Source organism: Salvelinus sp. IW2-2015, linkage group LG36 (genome assembly GCF_002910315.2).
Source record: "Salvelinus sp. IW2-2015 linkage group LG36, ASM291031v2, whole genome shotgun sequence".
Lineage (NCBI taxonomy): Eukaryota > Metazoa > Chordata > Actinopteri > Salmoniformes > Salmonidae > Salvelinus > Salvelinus sp. IW2-2015.
In genome coordinates this window covers 6,288,699-6,302,984 of record NC_036875.1, presented here as the reverse complement: position 1 = coordinate 6,302,984, position 14,286 = coordinate 6,288,699, and the positions used below count along the sequence as shown (strand labels likewise).

Genomic DNA, 14,286 nt, shown 5'->3' with positions numbered 1-14,286 from the left:
CATTAAACAGTCCACTGTGTATCGATGTTCTGGAATTTAGTGCAATGTTTTGATGATTTTGGGTCTTTGTCATACCCTTACACCTGCAATCATCCATTTTATTTACMTGTTGACTGATTTGTTTTCCTCCTTTAGTCTCATTTCATCTCGGCCCTGACGGTGGTGTTTGTCAACTCCAAGTCCCTGTCATCTCTGAAGATCGACGACACACCGGTGGAYGACCCGTCCCTGAAGGTCCTGGTGGCCAACAACAGCGACACGCTGAGGATGTTGAAGATGAGCAGCTGCCCTCATGTCTCCCCCGCAGGTAGGGTGCTTGTCTGAGTTTATGGTCATTGAATGAGCCCTAGAATGGATTATTCCATTGAATGGTCCCTGAGCCACGCCATACAGTCGACTCCTGATTAGGCACTCAAATAAGTGCCAACTCTGTTTAAAAAATGAATGGAAGTATATATGGAGACAGTTTARTGGCTAAAAGGAGGGGTAAATCTATCTTATATTTCTCCGATATAGGATAGACACTTCAGAACAGACTTCCTTTAGAAATGTTTTGGACTATGTTTATCCATATATGAAGCTGTTATTCAATGCATTTCTATGGGCTAATTGTAATAAGGCCAAGTAAATTAAGTGTTTCATCAACGCATTTTTTAAATTAATTTGTTTGATACCTTAAGGGGTCCTAAAATTCCAAATCAAATAGCTAAATGATCCTTGGTATGACCTCCCAATGCTGAGGCCACGGCCTCTTTTACAGATGAGACCTGTAATTACAAAAATACACACCTCAAATAAGAAATTCAAAACAGAAATACCTAATACAATCATGGAAAACAAATGCATTCATTAGCAGGGCCTGAAATGAACACCAGCCACGTGCCAAATGCGGGAATATTTTGGCATTGGCGGGTAAGATGTCTATTTCACCAGCCACCTTGGCAGGTGGTCAGGGCTCCACAGTCCGAGCATTTCACTTGCATTTGTGAAAAAAAATAGTCAAGTGTGATCACATTTATAGCAAAATAAATGCTGCAGTAGCTGTTTTCAAAGTATTTCTGCCGTTTTGTTTCATAGCTGGTAACAAAGAAAAAAGAAGCCTCTATAGCAGTGGTCGCCAACCCATTGGTCGACTGGTCGATCTCCAAAGCATTCCTCGTCAATCACCAAACATTTCTGTAAAAAACCCAATGATTAAGCCTTGGAGTTTCTATTTTTTGTTTTATTTGTTTCATGCTGTTGGCGGTAGGTGCACTTGATTCAGCAACCGTAGTGTCGGGAAGGCAAAGTGTTTTGAACCATTTCATGTGTCTGAAGGTAGAACTCTGCCTACCCGGCAGGCCCAGAGAGCAAATCAAGTGCACCTACAGGACTACCGCTGGCCAATCAAATAGCTCAGATCACCGTGTCTGCACAGTTTCCTCCAGCCATAGACCATAAAAAGAAGCCTTGAGTGCACAGCAAAGTTGATACTGTGAGATTTCAAAACTTTTAAAACCAAAGCACTGCTGTTTWTGAGTCATTTCATGTTTGTTATTCAGCACTGTCAACATGTTTATAAGCCATAAAATGTGCTACAACCAACACTRCAGCTGCAATGAATGAGTATAGCAAAGTGTTTCGATAAGCTTGCRTTATTATTATAAGCTTGTCTCTTTTTTTAATATTTTTTATTTTGAGTAATATTTCACTTTATCTGGACATCGGATGAACATTAATTGGTGCATGAGGCATAAATAATGCAGTGCGACTTGAGTTTTGCCATCAGCTGGAAGACAGTGTCCCCTTTTTGTCAATGGAGGGAGGGAGAGCGGAGGGGACGGTGAGTTAGTAGAGGCAGCCTCACTGCTGATTACTCCCTCCCCTCAAAATGACCATCAGATGCAGGCCATCAGTCCAGTAAAATAAAAAAGAAGGCAAATTATGTTCACTCAGCTGTGCCTCAAAAGTAATACAACAAATGATCAATTACAGGTGTGATCATATATACAAAAGTATGTGGACACGCCTTCAAATGTGTGAATTTTGCTATTTCAGCCACACCTGTTGCTGAATTATTGTAAAATCGACCACACCGCCATGCAATCTCCTTAGACAAACATTGGCAGTAGAATGGCCTTACTGTAGAGCTCAGTGACTTTCAACATGGCAGCGTCATAGGATGTCAGTCAGTTCGTCAAATGTATGCTCTGCTAGAGCTGTTATTGTGAAGTGGAAACGTCTACGAGCAACAATGGCTCAGCTGTGAAGTGGTAGGCGCCACAAGCGCACAGAACTGGACCGCTGAGTACTGAAGCGCGTAGCGTGTAAAAAATCGTCTGTCGTCTGTTGCAACAGTCAATACCGAGTTCCAAACTGCCTCTGGAAGCAACGTCAGCATAATAACTGTTTGTCGGGAGTTTCATGAAATGGGTTCCCATAGCCGAGCAGCCTCACACAAGCCTAAGATCACCATGTGCAACGCCAAGCGTCGGCTGGAGTGGCGTAAAGCTCACGGCCATTGGACTCTGGAGCAGTGGAAACGCGTTCTCTTGAAGTGATGACTCACGCTTCACCATCTGGCAGTCCGACGTACAAATCTGGGTTTGGCAGATGCCTGGAGAACACAATCTGCCCCAATGCGAAGTTTGGTGGAGGAGGAATAATGGCCTGGGGCTGTTTTTCATGGTTCGGGCTAGGCCCCTTAGTTCCAGTGAAGGGAAATCTTAACGCTACAGCATACAATGACATTCTAGACGATTCTGTGCTTCTAACTTTGTGGCAACAGTTTGGGGAAAGCCCTTTCTTGTTTCAGCATGACAATGCCCCCGTGCACAAAGCAAGGTCCATACAKAAATGGCTTTAAATAGACTTMTTTAGGAAAAGTCAAGGACTGAGGGGGGGCATGATGTAAAAATTGCAGAGATTTCAATTACTGTCATATGCAGTCAAAATGACTCTCTCGGCTCTTCTAGTGTTACACCATTTTAAACTAATTCAAATTAATAGGGACATATGTTATAATTGGAGTAATAACAGGACCATATTTCTAAAGCAAAGTTTTCTGTGTGTGCAGGTATCCTGTGTGTGGCGGACCAGTGCCATGGCCTGAGGGAGCTGGCGCTGAACTACCACCTGCTGAGTGACGAGCTCTTATTAGCCCTCTCCTCTGAGAAACACGTGCACCTGGAGCATCTCCGCATTGATGTGGTCAGCGAGAACTCCGGGCAGCACTTCCACACCATCAAGAAGTCCAGCTGGGACGCTATGCTGCGCCACTCGCCCAAGTTCAACCTGGTCATGTACTTCTTCCTCTACGAGGACGAGTTCGGCCCCTTCTTCAGGGAGGAGGTCCCCGTCACCCACCTCTACTTTGGTCGCTCAGTCAGTAAGGATGTGCTGGGCCGCGTGGGGCTCCACTGCCCCCGGTTGGTGGAGTTGGTGGTGTGCGCCAACGGRCTGCGGCCGCTGGACGAGGAGCTAATCCGCATCGCCAAGCGCTGCACCCAGCTGTCGGCCATTGGCCTTGGGGAGTGTGAGGTGTCGTGCAGCGCGTTCGTGGAATTCGTGAAGCTGTGCGGTCGGAGGTTGTCCCAGCTGTCCATCATGGAGGAGGTGCTGATTTCCGACCATAAGTACAACCTGGACGAAATCCACTGGGAGGTGTCAAAGCACCTCGGCCGTGTCTGGTTCCCCGACATGATGCCCACCTGGTAGAGCCGTTGAAGGGGGCTGTGGATTTACTGTACACAGAGTTTGACATACTTTTCTCTTTTCTTCCCACCTTGAAACTCTGTTCGAAGCATCCGTGGAGTCCATGTTGGCTGCGAAGGAACAACCGAAGATAATCGTGTTCTACTTAAAATGCGAATTTTTCAGGGATGAGATTTTTCCTGATTAATCAGTAATTCCTACTTTTCTCACTGTATACTCCATTCATATACACTGAACAACAATATAAACACAACATGTAAAGTGTTGTTCCAATGTTTCATGAGCCGAAATAAAAGATCCCAGAAATGTTCCAAATGTACAAAAAGCTTATTTTTCTCAAATTTTGTGTACAAATTTGTGTAGATCCCTGTTAGTGAGCATTTCTCATTTGCCAAGATAATCCATCCACCTGATAGGTGTGGCATATCAAGAAGTTTATTAAACAGCATGGTCATTACACAGGTGCACCTTGTGCTGGGGACAAAAGGCCACTCTCTAAAATGTGCAGTCTTGTCACAGTACACAATGCCACAGATGTCAGAGAATTTTATGTTTATTTCTCTACCGTAWACTGCCTCCAATGTGGTTTTAGAGAATTTAGCAGTATGCTCAACCGGCCTCGCAACCGCAGAGCACGTGTATGGTGTCGTGTGGGCGAGCAGTTTAGAGATTTCAACGTTGTGAACAGAGTGCCCCRTGGAAGCTGTGGGGTAATGGTATGGGCAGGCATACGCTACGGACAACAAACACAATTTCATTTTATCAATGGAMATTTTTAAGCACAAAAATATCGTGACGGGATCCTGAGGCATGATAATGCACAACCCCATGTCAGTACACAATTCCTGGAAGCTGAAAACTTCCCAGTTTTTCCATGGCTTTTTTYCCCCCCATGTATCTGTGACCAACAGATTCATATCTGTATTCCCAGTCATGTGAAATCCATAGATTGGGGCTTAATGRATTTATTTAAATKGACATATTTCCTTATATGAACTGTAACTCAGTATAATCTTTGAAATTGTTGCATTTATGTWTGTTCAGTATATTTAAAACTGACCTGTCCCCGAGAGTTCAGACAAAACTGAATTTCCAGATTTTCTATTGATCACATCCATGAAATGTATTAAGTTCTTGTTATGGGATKTTTTGCGTCAACATGGAGTCTAGTTTTCCAAACTCTGTACTGTATGGCTTTGTGGTAGAGGAGCACACCCCTCCCCAGACGTAAGAGGCTACACTGGTCAGGGACACAGGGAGTTTTTTGGTTAACTCATGGTACAGACAGTTATGCTATGGCTGATTTTATTGATATAGCRCATCTGTTAGAAAACACCAACCCTATTTTGACCAGGGTTGTAGCCCCTGCCGCCCACACAAAACAACCACCAGTACACAGCACTGCAGCACACCTTCTTAAGAAGAGGTAGCCCCAATTATCCTGAGTGGTGTACTATGAGGCCAGCTATACTGAACAAAAATATAAACAACATGCAACAACCTTCTAAACCCCCCCCCCTTAAAAGAGTTAGATGCACTATTGTAAAGTGGTTGTTCCACTGGATATCATAAGGTGAATGCACCAATTTGTAAGTCGCTCTGGATAAGAGCGTCTGCTAAATGACTTAAATGTAATGTAAATGTAAATGTAACAATTTAAACAATTTTACTGAGTTACCAGTCATATAATCATTAAAATAAATAAATTAGGCCCTAATCTATGGATTTCACATGACTGGGCAGGAGTGCAGCCATGTGTGCTGCCCGCTCATTCTGATTGGGTGGGCCTATGCCCTCCTAGGCCCACCCAATCAGAATGAGCGGGCAGCACACATGTGGGATTGAGGCTTGCAAACACGCTCCCTCAACTTGAGACATCTGTGGCGTTGTGTGACAACGTGGCCTTTTATTGTCCCCAGCACAAGGTGCACCCGTGTAATGATCATGCTGTTTAAWCAGCTACTTGATATGCCACACCTGTCAGGTGGATGGATTATTTTGACAAAGGAGAAATGCTCACTAATGGGGATCTAAATAAATTTAGGCACAAAATTTGAGGGAAATAAGCTTGTGCGTATGGAACATTTATGGGATCTTTTATTTCAGCTCATGAAACATAAGACCAACACTTTACATGTTGCGTTTTATATTTTTGTTCAGTATAGATCTACTCAGGCTTTTATAAAGCTAACCAGCTTCAGTTAGCTTCACATTCCAGGTCAGGCTTCATCCATACTACGATGGTGGATATTGCTTGTCCACCTGCCGCTAACTCTAGCAGGCTTGTAACTGCCCATGGTTAGTCAAACTCTTCATTGAGACAATGCTGAAACGTCCATCCATGGGTGAGTCAGTGCCACATTTTCATTTGTGCCGAAATCAAAATGAAAGAAAAGTTAATCTGGGAAATTCAGCAGGCTATGGTATGAAATAGGCTTTTAGAAGTGCCGTCTTTGGTGTGCTTATCACTGTACGAGCATCTCTTTCCCCACTCCTATCGCTCCTTCTATCTGTGGAACAGCTTGTTGCATTGTGGCCATAGACATATAATACATAGAAGAGTTTTTTGAACCTCTAACCCTGGCAATTTGACTGTTAAACTCATGGGTACATGAGCAATGGTTTCCAGTCTTGACTTGAATGGGAACAGCCATCTATGGATTATATGTCTATGGTTGGTTGCGGCTGTCAGTTTGCCTTTCACAAATTTCTAAATACAATCTCGTGAAAAACTTACATTTTGGAAATGCTGTCACTACTAAATGTGTAAGGTATTTTACCATTTACACATTTTCATAATTTTTTTATCAGTCTTCCTCAAACGAAGGGGGTGATGACACAAACTTTGTGAGAGGGAGGGTATCTGATTCCATTGGTCCTCAGCTCGTGGCTCAGACACTCCTTATACGCCCATTGGACAATCAATACAAAGACCATTAAAAGGTGGAGAGAGGACTGGAAGCCTCATGTTGTGAGGTATGCTACCCGACACTACAACAGAATAAGCTAAAAGATGCAAGGCTAAGAATTGGACAGGAACTCTGCACTTTTTGCAACAAATAGTTGGTGTTTGAGTCATTTCAGTTGCCACAATTGTTTGTGTATTTAACAGATGAAAGGGTGATTCAAAATAATCTGAATCTAAAATTATATCAGACATTTCACACTAAGGGCAATCGGGGATGTGAAGCTACTTGTACTCATTCATGATGCACCTATATGGACTGGTAACTTTAGATATATTCTCAGTTGTCGATCCTGACCGGTTTCCCAGAATGGAATTTCCTTGGGAGTATTCTAATCTAGAACATCAAGGGTGAAATCAGGTTCTTGAATGCAGCAAATTAACTAGCTAGTGCCAGACTAGGCATGTCTTCTGGTCCAGTGAACTTAGTTACTGGCTGTTTCCTGGGTAGCCACTGGGTAGACACTTCAACTGTGAGAGATGGAATCTAAAACAAAAATCCAGAAAATTACTGGTTGGTAGGTGATCAAATACTTATGTCATGCAATAAAATGCTAATTAATTWCTTAAAAATGATACAATGTGATTTTCTGGATGTTTGTTTTAGATTCCGTCTCTCACAGTTGAAGTGTACCTATGATAAAAAATTACAGACCTCTACATGCATTGTAAGTAGGAAAACCTGCAAAATCGGCAGTGTATCAAATACTTGTTCTCCCCACTGTATGTATCCCTGTCAGATTCACAAATCCTTAATTTCAGTTTAGAAATGGTTTCTGGGGTTAGTTATGGTTGTAAGCACCTTAAATGTATACCAAAATTATAAAGAGTAGGCCTACTAGTTGGGAGAAAGTGACTGGTTGGAAGAATGAAGCCTGTTGATTTCCTAAATATCAGTTGTTAGACTATTTTGGGGGTTTTGTCACCATGCCCCAACATAAGTAATTTATTTTCATACAGAAAACAAAACGTGTTGCCATTACACAAGTTCATCATGGAATGTCTCCTTTTGCTAACATTTTCTCATTTGGACCGTACAGAGCGCAAAGCATTTTTTTCCACCCCAAATTTGAGGTTTAGGGTTCTGGTGTGATATGTACCTACCATTTACAATTTTATCAAGCAATACATGGGAAATAAATATAGTTTCAAAAGATAACATGACATATATCCAAAAATAAATGTGTAAATATGAATATTTATATATTGGACAAATAAAATAACTTTGTTAGAGGAGTTTGGAGATAAGAGGGTGAATATTGGGCAGATTGAGAGCACCGTGGTCTGGTGATCCATCTGTTTTGATGTCGCTAGCCAGAGTTAGTCTACGTAAGTGATTCAGGTGCACATTTCGTTTTTGAATGTGATCGCACAAGCGTGGATTAATGATTTAATTTGTATTTTCTGCTATTTGTCCTAGATTTTAAGCCTTGGCTTTCTGTTATGGATGCCTGTCCCTCAATTCACGTAACTTGCTATGTCTAGCGTGAGTGGTTGCGTCATACCGAGAGGAGAGAGACGTTTTTATGACATAACCTTAAACAGGACAGTATACGCAATTCAGTACCATTATTGACTGTTTACTATTCGGTATGAGATAAGGAAGTCCCAATGTGTCTGTATATAAAATGCTGTGTGTTTGATATGAATATAGTACTTATTTCTCTTGCACCCTCTGTCAGGGTTTTATAGTTTCCTTAATAACCAATGGATCATGTATTGTACAGTTGAAGTCAGAAGTTTACATACACTCAGGTTGGAGTCATTAAAACTCGTTTTTCAACAACCACACATTTCTTGTTAACAAACTATAGTTTTGGGAAGTCTGTTAGGACATCTACTTTGTACATGACACAAGTAATTTTTCCAACAATTGTTTACAGACAGATTATTTCACTTATAATTAACTGTATCACAATTCCAGTGGGTCAGAAGTTTACATACACTAAGTTGACTGAGCCTTTAAACAGCTTGGAAAATTCCAGAAAATGCTGTCATGGCTTTAGAAGCTTCTGATAGGCTAACTGCACATKGGGACAAAGATTGTACTTTTTGGAGAATTGTCCTCTGGTCTGATGAAACAAAAATAGAACTGTTTGGCCATAATGACCATTATGTTTGGAGGAAAAAGGGGGATGCTTTCAAGCCGAAGAACACCATACCAACCGTGAAGCACGGGGGTGGCAGCATCATGTTGTGGGGGTGCTTTGCTGCAGGAGGGACTGGTGCACTTCACAAAATAGATGGCATCATGAGGCAGGAAAATTATGTGGATATATTGAAGCAACATCTCAAGACATCAGTCAGGAAGTTTAAGGCTTGGTCGTAAATGGGTCTTCCAAATGGACAATGACCCTAAGCATACTTCCAAAGTTGTGGCAAAAATGGCTTAAGGACAACAAAGTCAATGCTACCAAATACTAATTGAGTGTATGTACACTTCTGACCCACTGGGAATGTGATGAAAGAAATACAAGCTGAATTAAATAATTCTGTACTATTATTCTGACATTTCACATTCTTAAAATAAAGTGGTGATCCTAACTGACCTAAGACAGGGGATTTTTACTCGGATTAAATGTCAGGAATTGTGAAAAACTGAGTTTAAATGTATTTGGCTAAGGTGTATGTAAACTTCTAACTGTATATGYGAGAGTACGAGAGTTATCCTTTGCTAGATGGATTCCATGTAATTTATTAAATGGTTTGTTCTATATTATGGGTCAGTTTTACAGGCACAGATTAAGCAGATTTTTTTTTTTTGCACGCTTTGTAGTCCATGACTAGTTTTAATCTCTGTCTGAGAAAGCATCCCTCAATGTGTACAGTTAGCAGAGTTCGTTGAATGCGGAGCATCAAAGGGTTTTGGTGTAAATTTGTCTGCCTCTCTCAGAAGGGTCTGGTAGCACCAGTCATGATTTTAAAGGGATACTTTGGGATCTTGGCAATGAAGCCATTCATTAACTTCCCCACTAGCAAACTTCTGCAGTGACACATATGGTATCTGCAAGTTCATCTTGACTCTGGGAAGTATACTGATCAAAAATATAAACGCAACATGCAACATTTTCAAAGATTTTACTGAGTTACAGTTCATTTAAGGAAATCAGTCAATTGAAATAAGTTCATTAGGCCCTAAATCTATGGATTTCACATGACTGGGCAGGGGTGGTTACATGTGGGCWGCGGTTKTGAGGCCAGTTGGACGTACTGCCAAATTCTCTAAAACAACGTTGTAGGCGGCTTATGATATTGAAATGAACATGAAATTATCTAGCAACAGCTCTGGTGGACATTCCTAGTCAGCATGCCAATTGCACACTCCCTCAATTTGAGACATCTGTGGCATTGTTGTGTGACAAAACTGCACATTTTAGAGTGGCCCTTTATGTCCACAGCATACAGTGCACCTGTGTAATGATCAGCTGTTAATCAGCTTAATCAGCTTTTTGATATGCCACACCTGTCAGGTGGATGGATTATCTTGGCAAAGGAGAAATGCTCACTAACAGGATGTAAACACATTTGAGAGAAAAGCTTTTTGTGAGTATGGAACATTTTMTGGGATTTTTTTTGTTTCAGCTCAAGAAACATGGGACCAACACTTGCGTTTATATTTKTATATACATGTTGCGTTTATAATTTTGTTCAGTGTAGATAAAGTGCTTCATTCCTAAAATCCTGAAACTCATTACTCTGTGTGTATAGACTTCTTTTCCATACAAGTGCTCTAGAACCTTTGTCTAACCATACAATAAACGACATCAACTAAAATGCATTGTATTGTTTGTGTAGGAAGTAACTGTAATATGTTCTAGTACAGGTTGAGGAGAAACTAATATGGCACAATGCACATTACTAGCATTGGCTTCTTAGATCATTGAAGGCGATAATGTTGATTAGCAGCATCGTTAATGGGTCTATAGCTACATATCTTCAGGTTAAAAAAGTATTTACAGAAGAAAAATGTCACTGCGTTTCTTGTATACAATATACTATTGTACATTGGATACAAGTAACAGTTGCTGACATTCTCTTCTGTAAATACTTTCTTTTTTTTGTTGGTCTGGGTAGATCTCTCTGAATTGGCTTCCTTCCTCTCCTATTCTTGATTGCTGAAATTCAATTCACATTTGGCATGCATCTACCATTTCACTTGTCTGGAAATAAAAATCGAAATATTTGGAAATGTGATCTTGAAAAAAATAATAATAATGAATGTACATGGCTTCTTGCCTTCGTCTGTTAAAATGCACTCATGCCATCAGTGTATTACTACATCAAATACTGCAAACATAGTGTGAACAAAGTTAGCTAGGTAAAAAAAAAATGAAGTAGTCAGTCTTATTTTATATATTAAGACAGCATTTCATAGGTAGAATTACAAAAGCATTTTTAGGGAATGCTTTTCGTATAATACTGCAGTTGCATAGGAATACGAAGATATTTTTCAGACCGCTAAGGGCTCGATTCAATCCGATCCGMCTTAAACAATAACTGACAACTGCTTCATTATTTGTATTTAGGCAATGTCAGAGGTGTAACTGGGTTGGAGCTGTCAAATCAGCAAGTGGCTCCCAGCGTGATTTACACTCATCGCGGACATATATACATTTAGTATATATACACACAGTTTTTATTAGGTACACCCATCTAGTACCGGGTCRGAACCCCATTTGCCTYTAGAACACCCTGAATTATTCGTGGCATTCTACAAGGTGTCGGAAATATTCCACAGAGATGTTGGTCCATGCTSAYGCGATGGCATCACAGTTGCTGCAGATTGGAAAAAGGCTAGAATGGAAGCCGTTTCTGAAATACTGGATCCGGCACGCCTGACACTGACGGTCATACCACACTCAAAGTTGCTTAGGTGACTTGTTTTGCCCATTCTAACATTCAATCGAACAGTAACTGAATGCCTCAGTGCCTGTCTGCTTACTTTTATATAGCAAGCCACGGTCACGTGACTGTCTGTAGGAGCGATTGGTTTTCATGAGCAAGGTGGTGTACCGAAAACTGACAGTATATACACTGAACAAAAATAAATGCAACAATTTAAAAGATTTTCCTGAGTCACAGTTCATAAGGAAATCAGCCAATTGAAATAAATTAGGCACTAATCTATGGATTTTACATGATTGGGAAAACAGATATGCATCTGTTGGTCACAGATACCTTTTAAAAGTGGTGTAGATCAGAAACCAAGTCAGTATCTGGTGTGACCATTTGCCTCATGCAGCACATCTCCTTCGCATAGAGTTGATCAGGCTGTTGACTGTCCTGTGTTCCCAATCCTCTATAATGGCTGTGCAAAGTTGCTGGATATTGGCGGGAACTGGAACAGGCTGTCGTACACGCCAATCCAGATCATCTCAAACATGTTCAATGGAAAGAATGCAGGCCATGGAAGAACTGGGACATTTTCAGTTTCCAAGAATTGTGTTCAGATCCTTGCGACATGGGGCCATGCATTATCATGCATGGCCACCTCCCGGGTGGCGCAGTGGTCTAGGGCACTGCATCGCAGTGCTAGCTGCGCCACCAGCGTCTCTGGGTTCGCGCCCAGGCTCTGTCGCAGCCGGCCGCAACCGGGAGGTCCGTGGGGCGACGCACAATTGGCATAGCGTCGTCCGGGTTAGGGAGGGTTTGGCCGGTAGCGATATCCTTGTCTCAGTATGTAAAAAAATAATAATAATAATAATAATAAAAAGTAATAAAATGTATGCACTCTACTGTAAGTCGCTCTGGATAAGAGCGTCTGCTAAATGACAAATGTAAAAAATGTAAATCATGCTGAAACATGAGGTGATGTCGGCGGATGAATGGCACGACAATGGGCTTCAGTATCTCATCACGGTATCTCTGTGCATTCAAATTTCCATTGATAAAATGCAATTGTGTTCATTGCCTGTAGCTCATGCTTGCCCATACCATAACCCCACCATGGGGCACTCTGTTCACAAGGTTGACATCAGCAAACCGCTCGCCCACACGACGCCAAACAAGCTGTCATACTCAACATGTACTGCACTGACACAAACGACTGATGATTGGATGAAAGAAATTGATAAGATGGTGCGAGCTATACTGTTAGATTTCAGTGCAGATTTTGATATTATTGACCGTAACCTGTTGAGAAAACGTGTGTTATGGCTTTTCAACCACTGCCATATCGTGGATTCAGGGCTACATTTGAAGTCGGAAGTTAACATGAACGAGTTTTAATGACTCCAACGTAAGTGTAACTAAAACGAACAGAAATTGTAACACATTGACTGATGTTTAGTTTTATTTAATCAGAGCAACCAAAACGGCACAAAAGGCTTCTAATCAAGGTATTTAGCTATGCTAGCAACAGTTTACCCCATACCATGGCGCTGGTTAGCCAGATCCAGATGTTGCGATGTGTCAACATTCGGCCATGGTTTACCCCCACAAAAGTATGTGGACACCCATTCAAATTAGTGGATGTCTATTTCAGCCACACCCGTTGCTGACAGGTGTATACAGTTAAAGTCGGAAGTTTACATAAACTCGTTTTAATGACTCCAACATAAGTGTTTCAACCACTCCACAAATTTCTCGTTAACAAACTATAGGTTTTGGCAAGTCGGATAGGACATTTACTTTGTGCATGAAACAAGTAATTTTTCCAACAATTGTTTACAGATAGATTATTTCACTTATAATTCACTGTATCACAATTCCAGTGGGTCAGAAGTTTACATACACTAAGTTGACTGTGCCTTTAAACAGCTTGGAAAATTCCGTCATGGCTTTAGAAGCTTCTGATAGGCTAATTGACATAATTTGAGTCAATTGGAGGTGTACCTGTGGATGTATTTCAAGGCCTACCTTCAAACTCAGTTCCTCTTTGCTTGACATCATGGGGAAATCAAAAGAAATCAGCCAAGACCTCAGAAAAAAATTGTAGACCACATGTCTACAACTGCACATGGGGACAAAGATTGTACTTTTTGGAGAAATGTCCTCTGGTCTGATTAAACAAAAAATATAACTGTTTGGCCATAATGACCATCGTTATGTTTGGAGGGAAAAGGGGGATGCTTGCAAGCTGAAGAACACCATCCCAACCGTGAAGCACGGTGGTGGCAGCATCATGTTGTGGGGTGCTTTGCTGCAGGAGGGACTGGTGCACTTCACAAAATAGATGGCATCATGAGGCAGGAAAATTACGTGGATATATTGAAGCAACAACTCAAGACATCAGTCAGGAAGTTAAAGCTTGGTCGTAAATGGGTCTTCCAAATGGTCAATGACCCCCAAGCATACTTCCAAAGTTGTGGCAAAATGGCTTAAGGACAACAAAGTCAAGGTATTGGAGTGGCCATCACAAAGCCCTGACCTCAATCCTATAGAATATTTGTGGGCAGAACTGAAAAAGCGTGTGCGAGCAAGGAGCCCTACAAACCTGACTCAGTTACAACAGCTCTGTCAGGAAGAATGGGCCAAAATTCACCCAGCTTATTGTGGGAAGCTTGTGGAAGGCTACCCGAAAAGTTTGACCCAAGTTTAAAAAATTTAAGGCAATGCTACTGTCTTGTTTTACACACTTTGTACAAAATAATAAAATGCAGTACTACAGGATATTTCTCAACGTAGCT

The 14,286-nt window shown here is 41.3% G+C and overlaps 1 protein-coding gene across 2 annotated transcripts in view; it reads left to right on the top strand.

Moving 5' to 3' along the window:
* The window catches only part of fbxl3a (F-box and leucine-rich repeat protein 3a), a 299,930-nt gene that overhangs the window by 12,240 nt on the left and 273,404 nt on the right, over positions 1-14,286 (top strand). Inside the window, exons 4-5 of one of the 2 annotated variants that reach the window (XR_011474993.1) lie at positions 136-307; positions 3,056-4,527. Coding sequence is in view for 1 of the 2 variants with exons in the window: in XM_023981762.2 (XP_023837530.1) it covers positions 136-307; positions 3,056-3,696 (813 nt within the window). In the remaining variant the exon portion in view is untranslated. Of the gene's footprint in view, positions 1-135; positions 308-3,055; positions 10,433-14,286 lie in introns of those variants that run through there. The other variant, XM_023981762.2, reaches the window with a different exon arrangement.